The 12073-nt window shown below is 37.7% G+C and overlaps 1 protein-coding gene across 4 annotated transcripts in view; it reads left to right on the top strand.

Annotated features, from left to right (window-relative positions):
- Nucleotides 1–11094, top strand: part of LHX9 (LIM homeobox 9) — a 31697-nt gene extending 20603 nt beyond the window's left edge. For 2 of the 4 annotated variants that reach the window (XM_060232356.1, XM_060232355.1), the window contains exons 4-5: nt 14–216; nt 9555–11094. In XM_060232356.1, the coding sequence (XP_060088339.1) occupies nt 14–216; nt 9555–9611 (260 nt within the window). In that variant the 3' untranslated portion in view covers nt 9612–11094. Of the gene's footprint in view, nt 1–13; nt 217–2712; nt 3256–9554 lie in introns of those variants that run through there. The other 2 variants (XM_060232354.1, XM_060232353.1) reach the window with 1 other exon arrangement.
- The last annotated feature ends 979 nt before the right edge of the window (nt 11095–12073 follow it).

The raw sequence follows: 12073 nt of genomic DNA, 5'->3' as shown, positions 1-12073 counted from the left end.
CTTTTTGGAACAGGTTGTAATGAAAACGAGACGGATCATCTGGACAGAGACCAGCAGCCTTACCCCCCATCTCAGAAAACCAAGCGTATGCGCACTTCTTTTAAACACCACCAGCTCCGTACCATGAAGTCCTATTTTGCCATTAATCACAACCCAGATGCCAAGGACCTCAAACAACTTGCCCAGAAAACAGGCCTAACCAAGAGAGTTCTGCAGGTAAGAGGTCTCCATTACAAATTTTCTCCCAAACCCTCTTCCCCACCTAAAAGTAGCACAACCGTTATTTCAAGGTTTTGCATCTCCCTAGTGCTAGCCTAATAAATTTTGTCCTTAAACAAATATATAAAGAGTTAAGGCATTTGGACTGCATGATCCAAATGCACCAAATAAATTCTGTAATGGGGTATGCAAAGAAAGACTGAAGGAATACCCCACCCTGACAGGAACAACCTTCTGCTCTGATCAGGGTGGAAGATCTGTAAACTTCATGTGGTATCTCTCCTGATTTAAATAATAAGTTTGTATTGCCCATTTAGGGCAAATCAGCTGTTAGCACTGAGCATCTTGGAATGCAACATTGCAACAGCAAGCCTTAATTGGCATAAAACAGATTTAGCAGTAAAACAGCAATATAAATAATATAAAATCCTAGATAATAGAGTACGTAGGGAGCTAATATACATAAAATAAGTAAAATATATATGAGTCAAGTTTAGCCAAATTAAATAATTAAAACAAATAAAATGTGGTTATTCCAGAACCATTCTCTGGAATGGATTGAGTACTCTAATAGACATTGTCTTTGTAATCCCAAGTGTATTGAAACTATTTCCCATGTATTATTGAACTGTCCCCTTTATGATGATATTAGTTGTATATACCTGAAAGATATTTTAGCAGATATGTTGGGCTGTGCTGATTCAGGCAAAGTCCACAAACTTTTAAATGACGCTTGTTCTGAGGTAACTTTAACGGTTGCTAGATTTCTTCAACAGGCCATGGAAATACGACAGAGAATGGTTCTGGAATCTTGGAATGCTGTAAATAGTCTTTTGCTTTCCCCTGTTATGTGAAGCACATCATGTTTTAGTTTTCATAATTTTTAATTGCTGAAATTTCCCATATTTGGATAAAAGCAATACTGAGGATCTTCACTTTAAATTATAGTAATTTAATTTATATAGGTGCTTTTCTTGGTTGGTAACTCCATGTAATATATCTGTTGCTGGACTGGACTGTTTCAGGCTGCAGGCAGGGAGAGAATATCTGAAACCTCCTCCATAGAAAAAAATTGTCTACATACATAAAAACAGTGGTTTTATAGAGTGCAGAGGGAAAAGGGTCCAGCTTCTCCCTGATGTGCTAGTTTTGACTGTAGAAGGAGAGTACTTGTTTGTTTACATGGGGAGCATTTGAACATATGATTTCCCCACCTGCTGCCTGCAATCCAGCAATAGATACATCACATGGAATTCCTGGTCATGTGTTCTGCATCTACGACTGAATTCCTGTACTAGGTTAATATGTGTTTTAAAAAGCACTTTAACAAGCTATATTTACATAATGAGCATATCTTTGGAGTGCATACCATTGAACATATTTGGATTATTTTCCGGGCTGTGAGAAATCTCATCCTTTACCACTGGGTGACACATTCCAAAGTACTGGTCACTGTGTAAAGATGATAGATAGAAAGTCACTTTGTGGTGACTTTCCCCCATTACAAATGAATGCAAGATTCTGGCCTCAGATACTACAGCAAACCACATCTTAACATTACCCATAGTTTTTAATATATTGTATGCCAGATCCATATTAGTCAACAAAAATGAATACTAGAGGGTTAAGTGAAATTAATTTCCTGGATTGTGTACAAAGGGATGTGACCAGGATCAAAGAGATCACCGGCACGGTGCTGAAATCCCTTTTCTGCTATGTATATAAGAAAATGGGAGATGGTGTTCTTCCCCCTGCACTTGCTCTTAATGGTTTAAAATGCTGAGGTAAATGTACAATCCTAAAAACAAAACTCAGTCCACCCACCTTTTGCTAAAATGCTGTGGCATTTTTTAAAAGTAGGGTATCCTTTCAAAACAGTTCTTTTCTAGAATGAGTGGGTAAAACAGAATTTTTCAAATCTGTCTCGAGCATTATTTCACCATAGACTGGTGCAGCATATGAATAGAAGAAAGTAAAAAGCAAAAGAAAATCACTCTAATGATGGTGGTTTTCATACTACGTTCACAGAATCCTGGAGTTCCTCGGGGCCTTAACAAGATTTTTCAATCAGAACTTTAGTAGTAGTAAAGAAAATTCCCCAAGAGGTCATTTGCCTAGCACTATAGTTCTCCCCCTCCATAATGCACAGCTGCAGGAAGGTATAGCAGAGTGTTCTCGGGAATGCACTCTTAGTTCTTGTAGGACAGCTATGAGACAAAGTAGGCCAGGCAGTGTTCTGTATGAGTGCAGCATGCCCCAGAATCATCTCAATGTATTGGGTTTCCAAAAACATGGCAGCAAGCATTCTATGGCAGACAAGTTAGTAAGGAAAGAGTTCTCTGAGGGCCTGAAAACCACTGGTGTAAATGATTTGTCCCTGACCCCTCCACCAAATCTCACAATTTAAAAAATGCATTAAAGCAAAACAAGAAAAAGAATCAGTCAAAACAAAGACAAACATTGGTAAAGAAATCAACTGGGATTGGTTTGCAGGTTTGGTTCCAAAACGCAAGAGCCAAATTCAGAAGGAACCTTTTGCGACAGGAGAATGGGGGTGTTGATAAAGCTGATGGCACGTCACTTCCGGCACCGCCCTCAGCAGACAGCGGCGCTCTCACTCCACCCGGCACTGCGACCACTTTAACAGACCTGACCAATCCCACTATCACTGTAGTGTCATCAGTGACCTCTAACTTGGACAGCCACGATTCCGGAAGCCCCTCACAAACTACCTTAACAAACCTTTTCTAACATTTGACTTTTAAAAAGCAAATTCTTACTCTTTTCTTCTTCTTTCTTCATTATTATTATTATATTATTATTATTAATATTATTTGCAAGACTTTTTTTTAAACAAACCCACAAATTATTTGGGAAAAACCAGCTTGGTGTGTAGCATTTGCAGCCACTTGGCAAATGAGTTTGCAGTAACCTAACTCTATTATAAAGTTACATGCTCTGTCTATAAACTGTATTCAGACTTTTTTTTAAAAGAAAAATTCATTGCCTAATTAAAGGGAGTTTTGAATCATTCTATTAAGTGCCTCTTAAAATTGTATGTTCCTTATTTCCAGAATCTTGAAAAAAGATTGGTTACTATGGAAGTCAGAGAATTGTGTTTCCAAACAAAGCCACAGGTTTCCTCAAACTGTTGGCACCTTAATCTTAAAAATGATATACTTGTAAGCAAGTCCCATTGAGCAGGGGCTGGAGGTTATTTTGGTGCCTGAAACGGAAAGTGCAAACAATGCCAATCCCTAGCAGTTGAGGTGGGGGGGAATCCCTGACAATTTGGCATTCCAACATCTGCCATATGAGGTAGCTTCCTCTTTCTATCCCATAATAGAGCTGGCTCTGTCATTAAGCCCAATGGAACTTCTTTGTAAATTTGCAGCCTTAAAGGCTGCTTTTAAATGCTACTTTTTCATTTAAAGAAGTACATGCAGGTCACTCCTGTGATGAAAACTGTGCTGCCAGAAACACCTTTCTCTATCTACTTGCAAGTCAGTGTCATTAATGTGGCTGCTGGATTCATGGCGATCCCTTTGACCAATCCTTTTGACCACCACAGTGGCCTCCTGTTTTTAGGAAGTGGATTTGTGACTGATTGGAACAAGCAAAATTAATGAGATTTGCACATCACCACCACACCATGTTGCGGTTTGGTTGACATACCAAACTGGTACCTGCTTGTTAGGATAAATGAGAAATGTTACCTATGAGCCACTCACACGGAGCCATACCAAGGAGAGAAGCAACCACCATAAAACTAGATACCTTGTGTATCAGGGTCAGTATAAATGACTTAGCAAAGGTCTAAAACAGGGTGAATGCAGACAATTACTTATGAGCCATGATACAACCGTACAATGTGGGTGCATGCTCTCACTCAAAGGTAGTCTGCAATGCACACCTTTGCAGAGTTATTCCAAATCACCATTGATTCCAATGGATTTGGATTGCAGTAACTCTACATAGGATTGCACAGCCAGGCTCCTGTTTCACCGTGTACCGTAAAAAGATGGATATAGACAGATGATACTCTAAATAGTAACTTACCACTGTGTGCTTGTAATCACTTTGGATAAGGGTTAGATCTTCTAAATCACTATGAGTGAAGAAAAGCTTGAAGAGCAGGACTTTCTGAGCTTCTCTTTCCTGCTGCCCACCCCTCAAATTCTGCCTTTGGGGGTCCAGGGACCCTCAGGAATAGCATGGGGGATAAAGTGGGAGACTGCAGAAAGAAGGGACAATCAGCAAAAATCATGCCTCCCTCCTCCATCAATGGGAGATGAATAAATACTGTTATACCAACAGGATGGCACCTTTGGATCCAACCTTTAATAAGCTTTTTGTATTATCCTGCCAATTAGTACGGGTGATGTTACGTCAGACCTGACTTTATGCACACTCAGTATAATTTAGCCAGAGCCTATGTGGGAACAAGCTGTATATATGTAGGTTCTGTAGGTGGAGACAGAGAATCAGTTTTTTGTAGATCCTAAAAAGAGCCCCGTGGTGCAGAGTGGTAAAGCTGCAGTACTACAGTCGAAGCCCTCTGCTCATGACCTGAGTTCGATTCCAGTGAAAGCTGGTTCTGGTAGCTGGCTCAAGGTTGACTCAGCCTTCCATCCTTCCGAGGTCGGTAAAATGAGAGCCCAGCTTGCTGGGGGGAAAGTGTAGATGACTGGGGAAGGCAATGGCAAACCACCCTGTAAAAAGTCTGCCGTGAAAACATTGTGAAAGCAACGTCACACCAGAGTTGGAAACGACTGGTGCTTGCACAGGGGACCACCTTTACCTTTTTTAAACACATGCACTTTTTGTAGAGTCCTAACCTGAATAGATCAGGCTAGCCCAATCTTGTCAAATCTCGGAAGCTAAGCAGGGTCAACCCTTGCTAGTATTTGGATGGGAGACCTCCAAGGAATACCAGGGTTATGATGTGGAGGCAGGCAATGGCAAACCACCTCTGAATGTCTTCTGCTTAGAAACCCTATGGGGTTGCCATAAGTCAGATGTGACTTGACAGCACTGTCCACTACCAAACACATACAGTGTCTATGCATGTACAGTTTACACACATAGGCTCTTGCAGAAGCTTAAGGTGACTGTACATGTGGATGGGATGTGGCTAGTGGGTGATCTTTTTCCCTCCCAATGCACAGTGACTATACTCACATGTACTATATGCACCATCCTCCACACTCAGTTCTTTGAGGATAACAGGCTTTACCATGTCCAATCCACTCCAGTATGTACTGAAAGACTACAAGAATTACTTCAGATTCCTACTCATACTTTATTATTAGAGCATTTAGAGTTGTTCCGTATTTTTAATTTCTATAGATACATTAAAAAGTGGCAACATTTTTATTCATATACAATTGCATTCTGTTTGGACTGAGATTTACCTTTATAAAGCCTAGCATGATAGAATGAAGAGAACAGACTGATGAGAGCTCTGGGTATGTAAACTTCAGATCCAAGAGATGAGCCAACCAGTCCCTGTCTTTGATCCTACATATTTCTGTAGCCAAACAACTGCACAGGGTTAATTAACTGGTGGTCTGAAGACTGAGCCCCAAAGCCCCACTGACACTACCAAATAAATTTTCCCCAGAAGGAAAGACATTTTGTTACAAAAATGTGTGTGTGTCAGGGGGGAGGGGATGTTTCAATTGCATCTCTCTTCAGAATAAAGTTAGAGTCCCGTAGCACCTTTAAGACCAAAACAGTTTTATTTAAGGTAAAAGTTTTCGTGTGTACGCACATGCTTCTTCAGATACAATGAAATGGGAAAAAAGCATTCAAACTTATATACCGGGTAGAGAAAAAAACAAATTAGCATATAATTTTGAATGCTTTTCATTTTGTTTGATATAAATTTGAATATAAGTTTGAATGCTTTCCTCCCATTTCATTGTATCTGAAGAAGTTTGTGTGTACACACAAAATCTTATACCTTGAATAAAACTTTGTTGGTCTTAAAGGTGCTACTGGACTCTAACTTTATTCTGTTGCTTCAGACCAACATGGCTACCCACCTGGATCTCTCTTTAGACTTTGTGTGCAGTATCCCAGCTCAGCCCCAATGCATGCACTCAATAATCATGAAGCTCCAACTGCTAGATGGCATCAGTTTAATCAAATACTTAGTCTACTTGTCAAGATGTCAGTCTGTGTCCCTTGTGTGGCTGGCAGAGCAGTCCCTGAAAAAAGAGAAGCTGACCATTCCTCCTCTAGCACAGTGTATTAGGCCATATCTCCTGACATCACCATTGTTTCACACAGGGCTTTCCTGTAGAAAAAGCCCAGCAGGAACTCATTTGCATATTAGGCCATACCTCCTGACCAAGCCAGCTGGAACTGTTCCTGTGCCTTCCTGCTCAAAAAAGCCCTGGGTTTATTTTAAAAAATTATGAACACAATTCTGTCTTTAAAATATTAATATTGATGTCTACCACTAAGGTAAAACTTGATATTTTACATTATTTTCAGGGTAGATGGAAATAAGCAAAATATGATTTCTTAAGAAGTTAAAAATCTAATTCTAGTATTTCTTATCCATTGCTGTTTTTTTAAGCATTAGATTTTCTATGAGATGGCACCTACCATTTTAAGGCATAAACTTCAAAATGGATAATCCAGCAAAATTAGTTATTATTAAGGTAGCAATCCTATGTGCACCAACCTGGGCACAAATCCAATGAAACTGATCATGGCTTACTTCCATGTAGACATGCATAGGATTGGATTGGAAGCGCCACTGAAACTGGAGGCAACTGTGCAAGATGTTTGGCCATGAGTTAGATCAGAGTTCTACTGACCTGATTTACATTCTCCTCAACCAGATTACAGCCGACTGCTGTGGGAAACCTCCTTTTCCAGTTTGGATTGGGTGACTGGCAGTGGGAAGAGGGGTTTCTGCCTCCCCACTGTGCCATTTTCCCAATCCAAAATCATCCCAGAAGATTTATTTGCTCTCTTTAGGGCTGCACATGCACAGCTTTCAATGGGACAACCTTCATGACAAACATTTGCTGGATTATGTTCTTTAGTTCATAATGTGTGGGTGTATGTTTTTACACATTTGTAATAAAATAAACACATACACATATGCTGGCCAAAATATATCACAGAAATAAGAATGCATCGTTGAAATTAGAGATTATAAGCATATTTCACTACAGTCCCCTAGATTTTTCTTTGTTTAGTACAAAGAAAATACATTAGAAAAGGAAATCTTATGAATTGTGCATTTAAAACTGAAAAACTTTTAAACCGCTAAACTCAGAAGCCTCGTGGATGCATTGCTGATTAAAATACCTTTCCTAGTTTACACTTTGGTTTATTTTTTAAAAAAATATTTAAACTAAAAGTCTGAATGGTCTGGGCAGTGGTGAATGTTCATTTGTATCCTTTATTCTGAAAAACACTAATTAGATGTGAGAGACACTCTAAAACCAAACAGAAATTTGTTAAGATTCTGTTTGGATGGATCATTAAGAATAACTTTTGCACAAATACTTTTCATTTTAGCCTCTCCCCTCATACCCCCTCAATCAAATATCTTTCTTTTCATATTTTTATTTTTAGTACACAAAGTGATTAAGAAAGATTTTTTCTTTTTTGCTCTACTAATGTGTGGATGGATACTGACAGTTCACTGCCCATACTAAAGTGCATTATTGTAACTTTTGCTCAGGGTTTTAAAAAATTAGCACAGAAAAGTAGCTTATTTAAAAAAAAGGAAGAGATGTTAACACTGTAACAGAGGAAAATGTGTCTTTGTCATTATATATTTAGCAAGTGTGGTCATCATCTTCTAGGATGCTTAAGGCTGCTGACCTAAAGCACATTTAAATGGAAGTAAGTTCAATTGACATGAATGGAATTTACTTCTAAGTTGATACATTTAGGATTGAGGTGCCAACCTTGAACTTTTCCTGTTTCTATTACCTTATGGGCATTTACCACTAACCAGACCAAACAACCTTGGAAAGGCTCAGATCTTTATTAATACACTTTTACAGGTACAAAAAAATTGTTACTTATAAATTTTGTTCTTTGACAGAACAACTATATGGTACTATAGATCTACTTTATTAAGTAGACTAATTATAACTCAGTTCTGCAATGTGCCTTATGCTATAACTTGGGAGTAAGCTTGTGGAAAAAATCAGGATATATATGTGTTGTTTGTTAAATTAACTGTTTCAAGCCCTTTTGACACCTCACTAGTTTTGTACTGTTTTACCTCTTATTTCTGAAACTCTTTTTATGGTGTATCCTGGTAGAGGGGACAAACATGTCATAGAAAGCAGTTGTGCACTCTTTCAGATATAGTTGATAAATTCAATAATCTTATATATTGAACTTCGTGTTTATAGTACAGTTAAGTGGTCTAGCAAACTTGTCCATGTTTCTTTGTTTTATTGAGAAATGCATTGTATAGAAACTATTTCCCCTAAATATTTATGGACCAAACAATTGTGATATATCCTATTAAATTTGTGTGAATAAACCATTTTGAATTGAAGGAGTTTTATTTACCATCCATTTCCTTTTTATTTTTTTAAAGTAGTCTATCTGTGGCAGTGTGTTGTGTTGCTTTTACTGTATGTGTGAATGAGTGATGATGGACACAGTCAAGGGAGTTTTATCAGTATTTTAAAATAGAATTTTTTTAGATTTCCTTTCAAAGTCCATATACATGATGCAATTTAGATTTGTGTTTTTTTAAACGAAAAGTAATGCCCTAGTGATTTGATACTATAACCTGTTTTAGGCTACAATTCTAGCTGCAATGGCTCTGAATAACAGTTACACTTACGTTCCATTGAAATGAATAAGTTAACTGTGACTAATTTAAACTTCACTGATTTCAGTGGGACTAAGTGCAACTAATTGTAGGTGGACTGGGGCCAATTACTTGGGAAGTTAAAAAAAAAATCTTTGGAACCCACTTCCAAGTCATATGGGACACAATCCAGAATGTTGGCCCCAGTGAAATGCCATTGAAATCAATGGATTTTAAGTTATTCTCAACACTGTCCCATTTCATCCTTTTCTTTTGGACTTAGTCCAAACTAACTGTTGTTGGATTGTGCCCATGTGTGTTTTGGATCAGGATACCATGTTTCTTCCAAAAACAAAAACAAACCCCCAGATAGTTAGGAGCTCAAGTAATTGCATGAAAATTATAACAAATAATTATGATGAAATGCATCAAGATTTAGTTGCTAGGTATACTGAACACAAACTAAAAGTACAGACCCCTAAAAGCCAGGTTGCTCTGTAGTTTAATAAATTGTCACTATGATTTCTTTCAGGGAGAACAAATCTTGGGGCATTACAGCCAAACATCCCGACGTTTGAAAATTCCCTAAAGTATTAAAAGAAGGGGAAAGTTTGATCGGAAATCCACTGCAGTGAAGACAAAGACAATATTAGGTTATGATAAACCATACATTTAAAAATTTATTGAGCCAAAAATAATTTTAAAAAATAGACTCAATGTCATTTCCTGAATGTTAACACATGTTATTTGATGATGTCTAACTAAAAATCCGAAGGCTGTGTATGACATCAGAGCAACCTGGCAGTACTACCCAGTCCTATTTGAGAAGATTCTTCCATTTTTTAAAAGAACTCACATTTGTCAAGCAAAAATACCTGTAAAATAAGATCCAAAAACTGCATTCATTCCACTTGCTTGCCAATGTGTATTAGTCATATATGTTCAATGACATTTTTGTAAATTCAGAGGAGAGAATTCTCACTCATTCAAGATAATAGGGATCAAGATTAGTATTATTTGTTTCTGACTTAAAAAAAAAGCAATCTGCATGCACTTTTTCATCTGTCACCTAGAGTGTACTTTTTCTGTATGATGCATTTCGCTTTGATGTTTCTTGTACAGTAGTTTCATTAATAAACATTTTACTTGATGCAAACCTAGTTAACACACACACAACTTAATTTAATTATGTTGGCAAAATGATGCATCCCCCATCAATGTTTTATATAGCAAATGAAAAGAAAGAGGTTGTTGCACAATGTAAAGTGAATTCCTTGGTATTTTTTTCCTGCACTCTCCCTCCTCTTTTCCTTCATTTCTTTTCTTGTGCACACTTGATAAAGATAATGAATGCCCATCAAAAATGAAAGGCATGATTCAACCAAACTTCAGCTTAAATTCCCTCCACTGAAATCAATGGGGCACCAAAATTATCAACTGCCCAGTTTTTTAAAGCTAAAATTTGGGCAGCAAAAATCCAAATTTAGGATCCAGAAAAATGTCCAGAAACCAAACAAGCACAACCTGCTTTGTGACTATTGTAGTAGCCCTGGAGCTGGTGACCAAACACAATGTTTTAGGTGCCAGTGCAGCTGGATACTTTGGTTTTGCATTCTTGCAAAAACACCTTATTCATGATTTTGAAAGGCTTAATCTGTACAGCACAATACTATTAATGGTTTTAGCTTAATGATCCCTAATACGTTTACATACTCACTATGCAATGAGCAAAATCATTTAACAGTTTTTTAAAAAAATAATCTTTGAAGACCTGATCTGTGCATCATCCAATCCACAGCTGAATTTCAGCTATGAAGGAGAAATGTGATTACCACTTCAGACATGAAGCCTTGTAATTGTTAAAAATCTTATTTGTGGAAGATTTTGAAGAATTCTGTTCCTCTTTAAGCTGTATATCCAAAGCATATGTTAATTTGTTTTAGGCTTGCCAAAAAAGAAAAAAAAATCCCTTTTCATTTAAAATGAAATTTTATCATATACAAATGAACCCTATGTAAACAATGTAACTTCTATGAATACGGACTAACATTAAAATATTTCACTTATGTGTATATACTGAGCATTTTGAATGTTTTCTTAAACTCCCAGTTTTCTGAGCGGTGAAAAAGAAAACCATTCCTTTCTTAACAACATAGCACCAAATTAACACAGAAGTTACTTGAGTAATGTTTTGGACCCTGGGGACAAGGTTGTATCTGTTTGCAATAAAAGTTCTCACTCACTGGTGTTCATTATGGGCCAAATTGTTTAAAGAATGATTTTACAATGTGTTATAAATCTTCTGTTAAAAAGTTACTATAGAGAGCTTAATGCAAATAGGAGGAATTTACAAAGTAAGTATATTGTTCAATTCTTTGAATCCGATTTTTTTAAAATTGATGTTATCTTTATATTATACTTGTACTAGATGGGTCCATTGAATTGCAAGTTCTTGAGATGGGTCTTTATTTTTGCACGTTTTCTGTATGTTGTTCTCTGTATCTTAGAAGTGACATGTCTATTGATGGATATGAACCATCCCATGTGAGAAGAAAATGCTGTCACTCATGAATGGGGGGGAAGGAAGTGGTGGTGTCAACATTTCCTTCCACTTCTTGTGTGTGTGCCACTTCAAAGCCTCCCCAGCCTTGAGAGGAGGCTTTCTGAGAGGCATGTGGAATGGGCTGCTACTTGAAAGGAAAACTGAAAACCACAAGCAGGGCAGGCAGTCACTTCAGTTTAGATACCAACCTAAACTAATAACAACAATCCCACATCAGCAGTGCACTTTCATTTATTGAGTCCACATGTAATGGATACATAGCCGCCAGCATAATGGATAGGTGCTTAAAGTAGGATATGTGATTCAGTAAAATGTTGTGGCGCAGAGTGGTAAGCTGCAGTATTGTGGTCCAAGCTCTGCTCACGACCTGAGTTCGATCCCGGTGGAAGCTGGATTCAGCTAGCCGGGTCAAGGTTGATTCAGCCTTCCATCCTTCTGAGGTCGGCAAAATGAGCACCCAGCTTGCTTGGGAGTAAAGTGTAGATGAC

Source organism: Heteronotia binoei, chromosome 2 (assembly GCF_032191835.1).
Source record: "Heteronotia binoei isolate CCM8104 ecotype False Entrance Well chromosome 2, APGP_CSIRO_Hbin_v1, whole genome shotgun sequence".
In the NCBI taxonomy this organism is placed as follows: Eukaryota; Metazoa; Chordata; class Lepidosauria; order Squamata; family Gekkonidae; genus Heteronotia; species Heteronotia binoei.
Note: the sequence above shows the minus strand (reverse complement) of the source record. Positions and strands in the feature narration are given on the sequence as shown.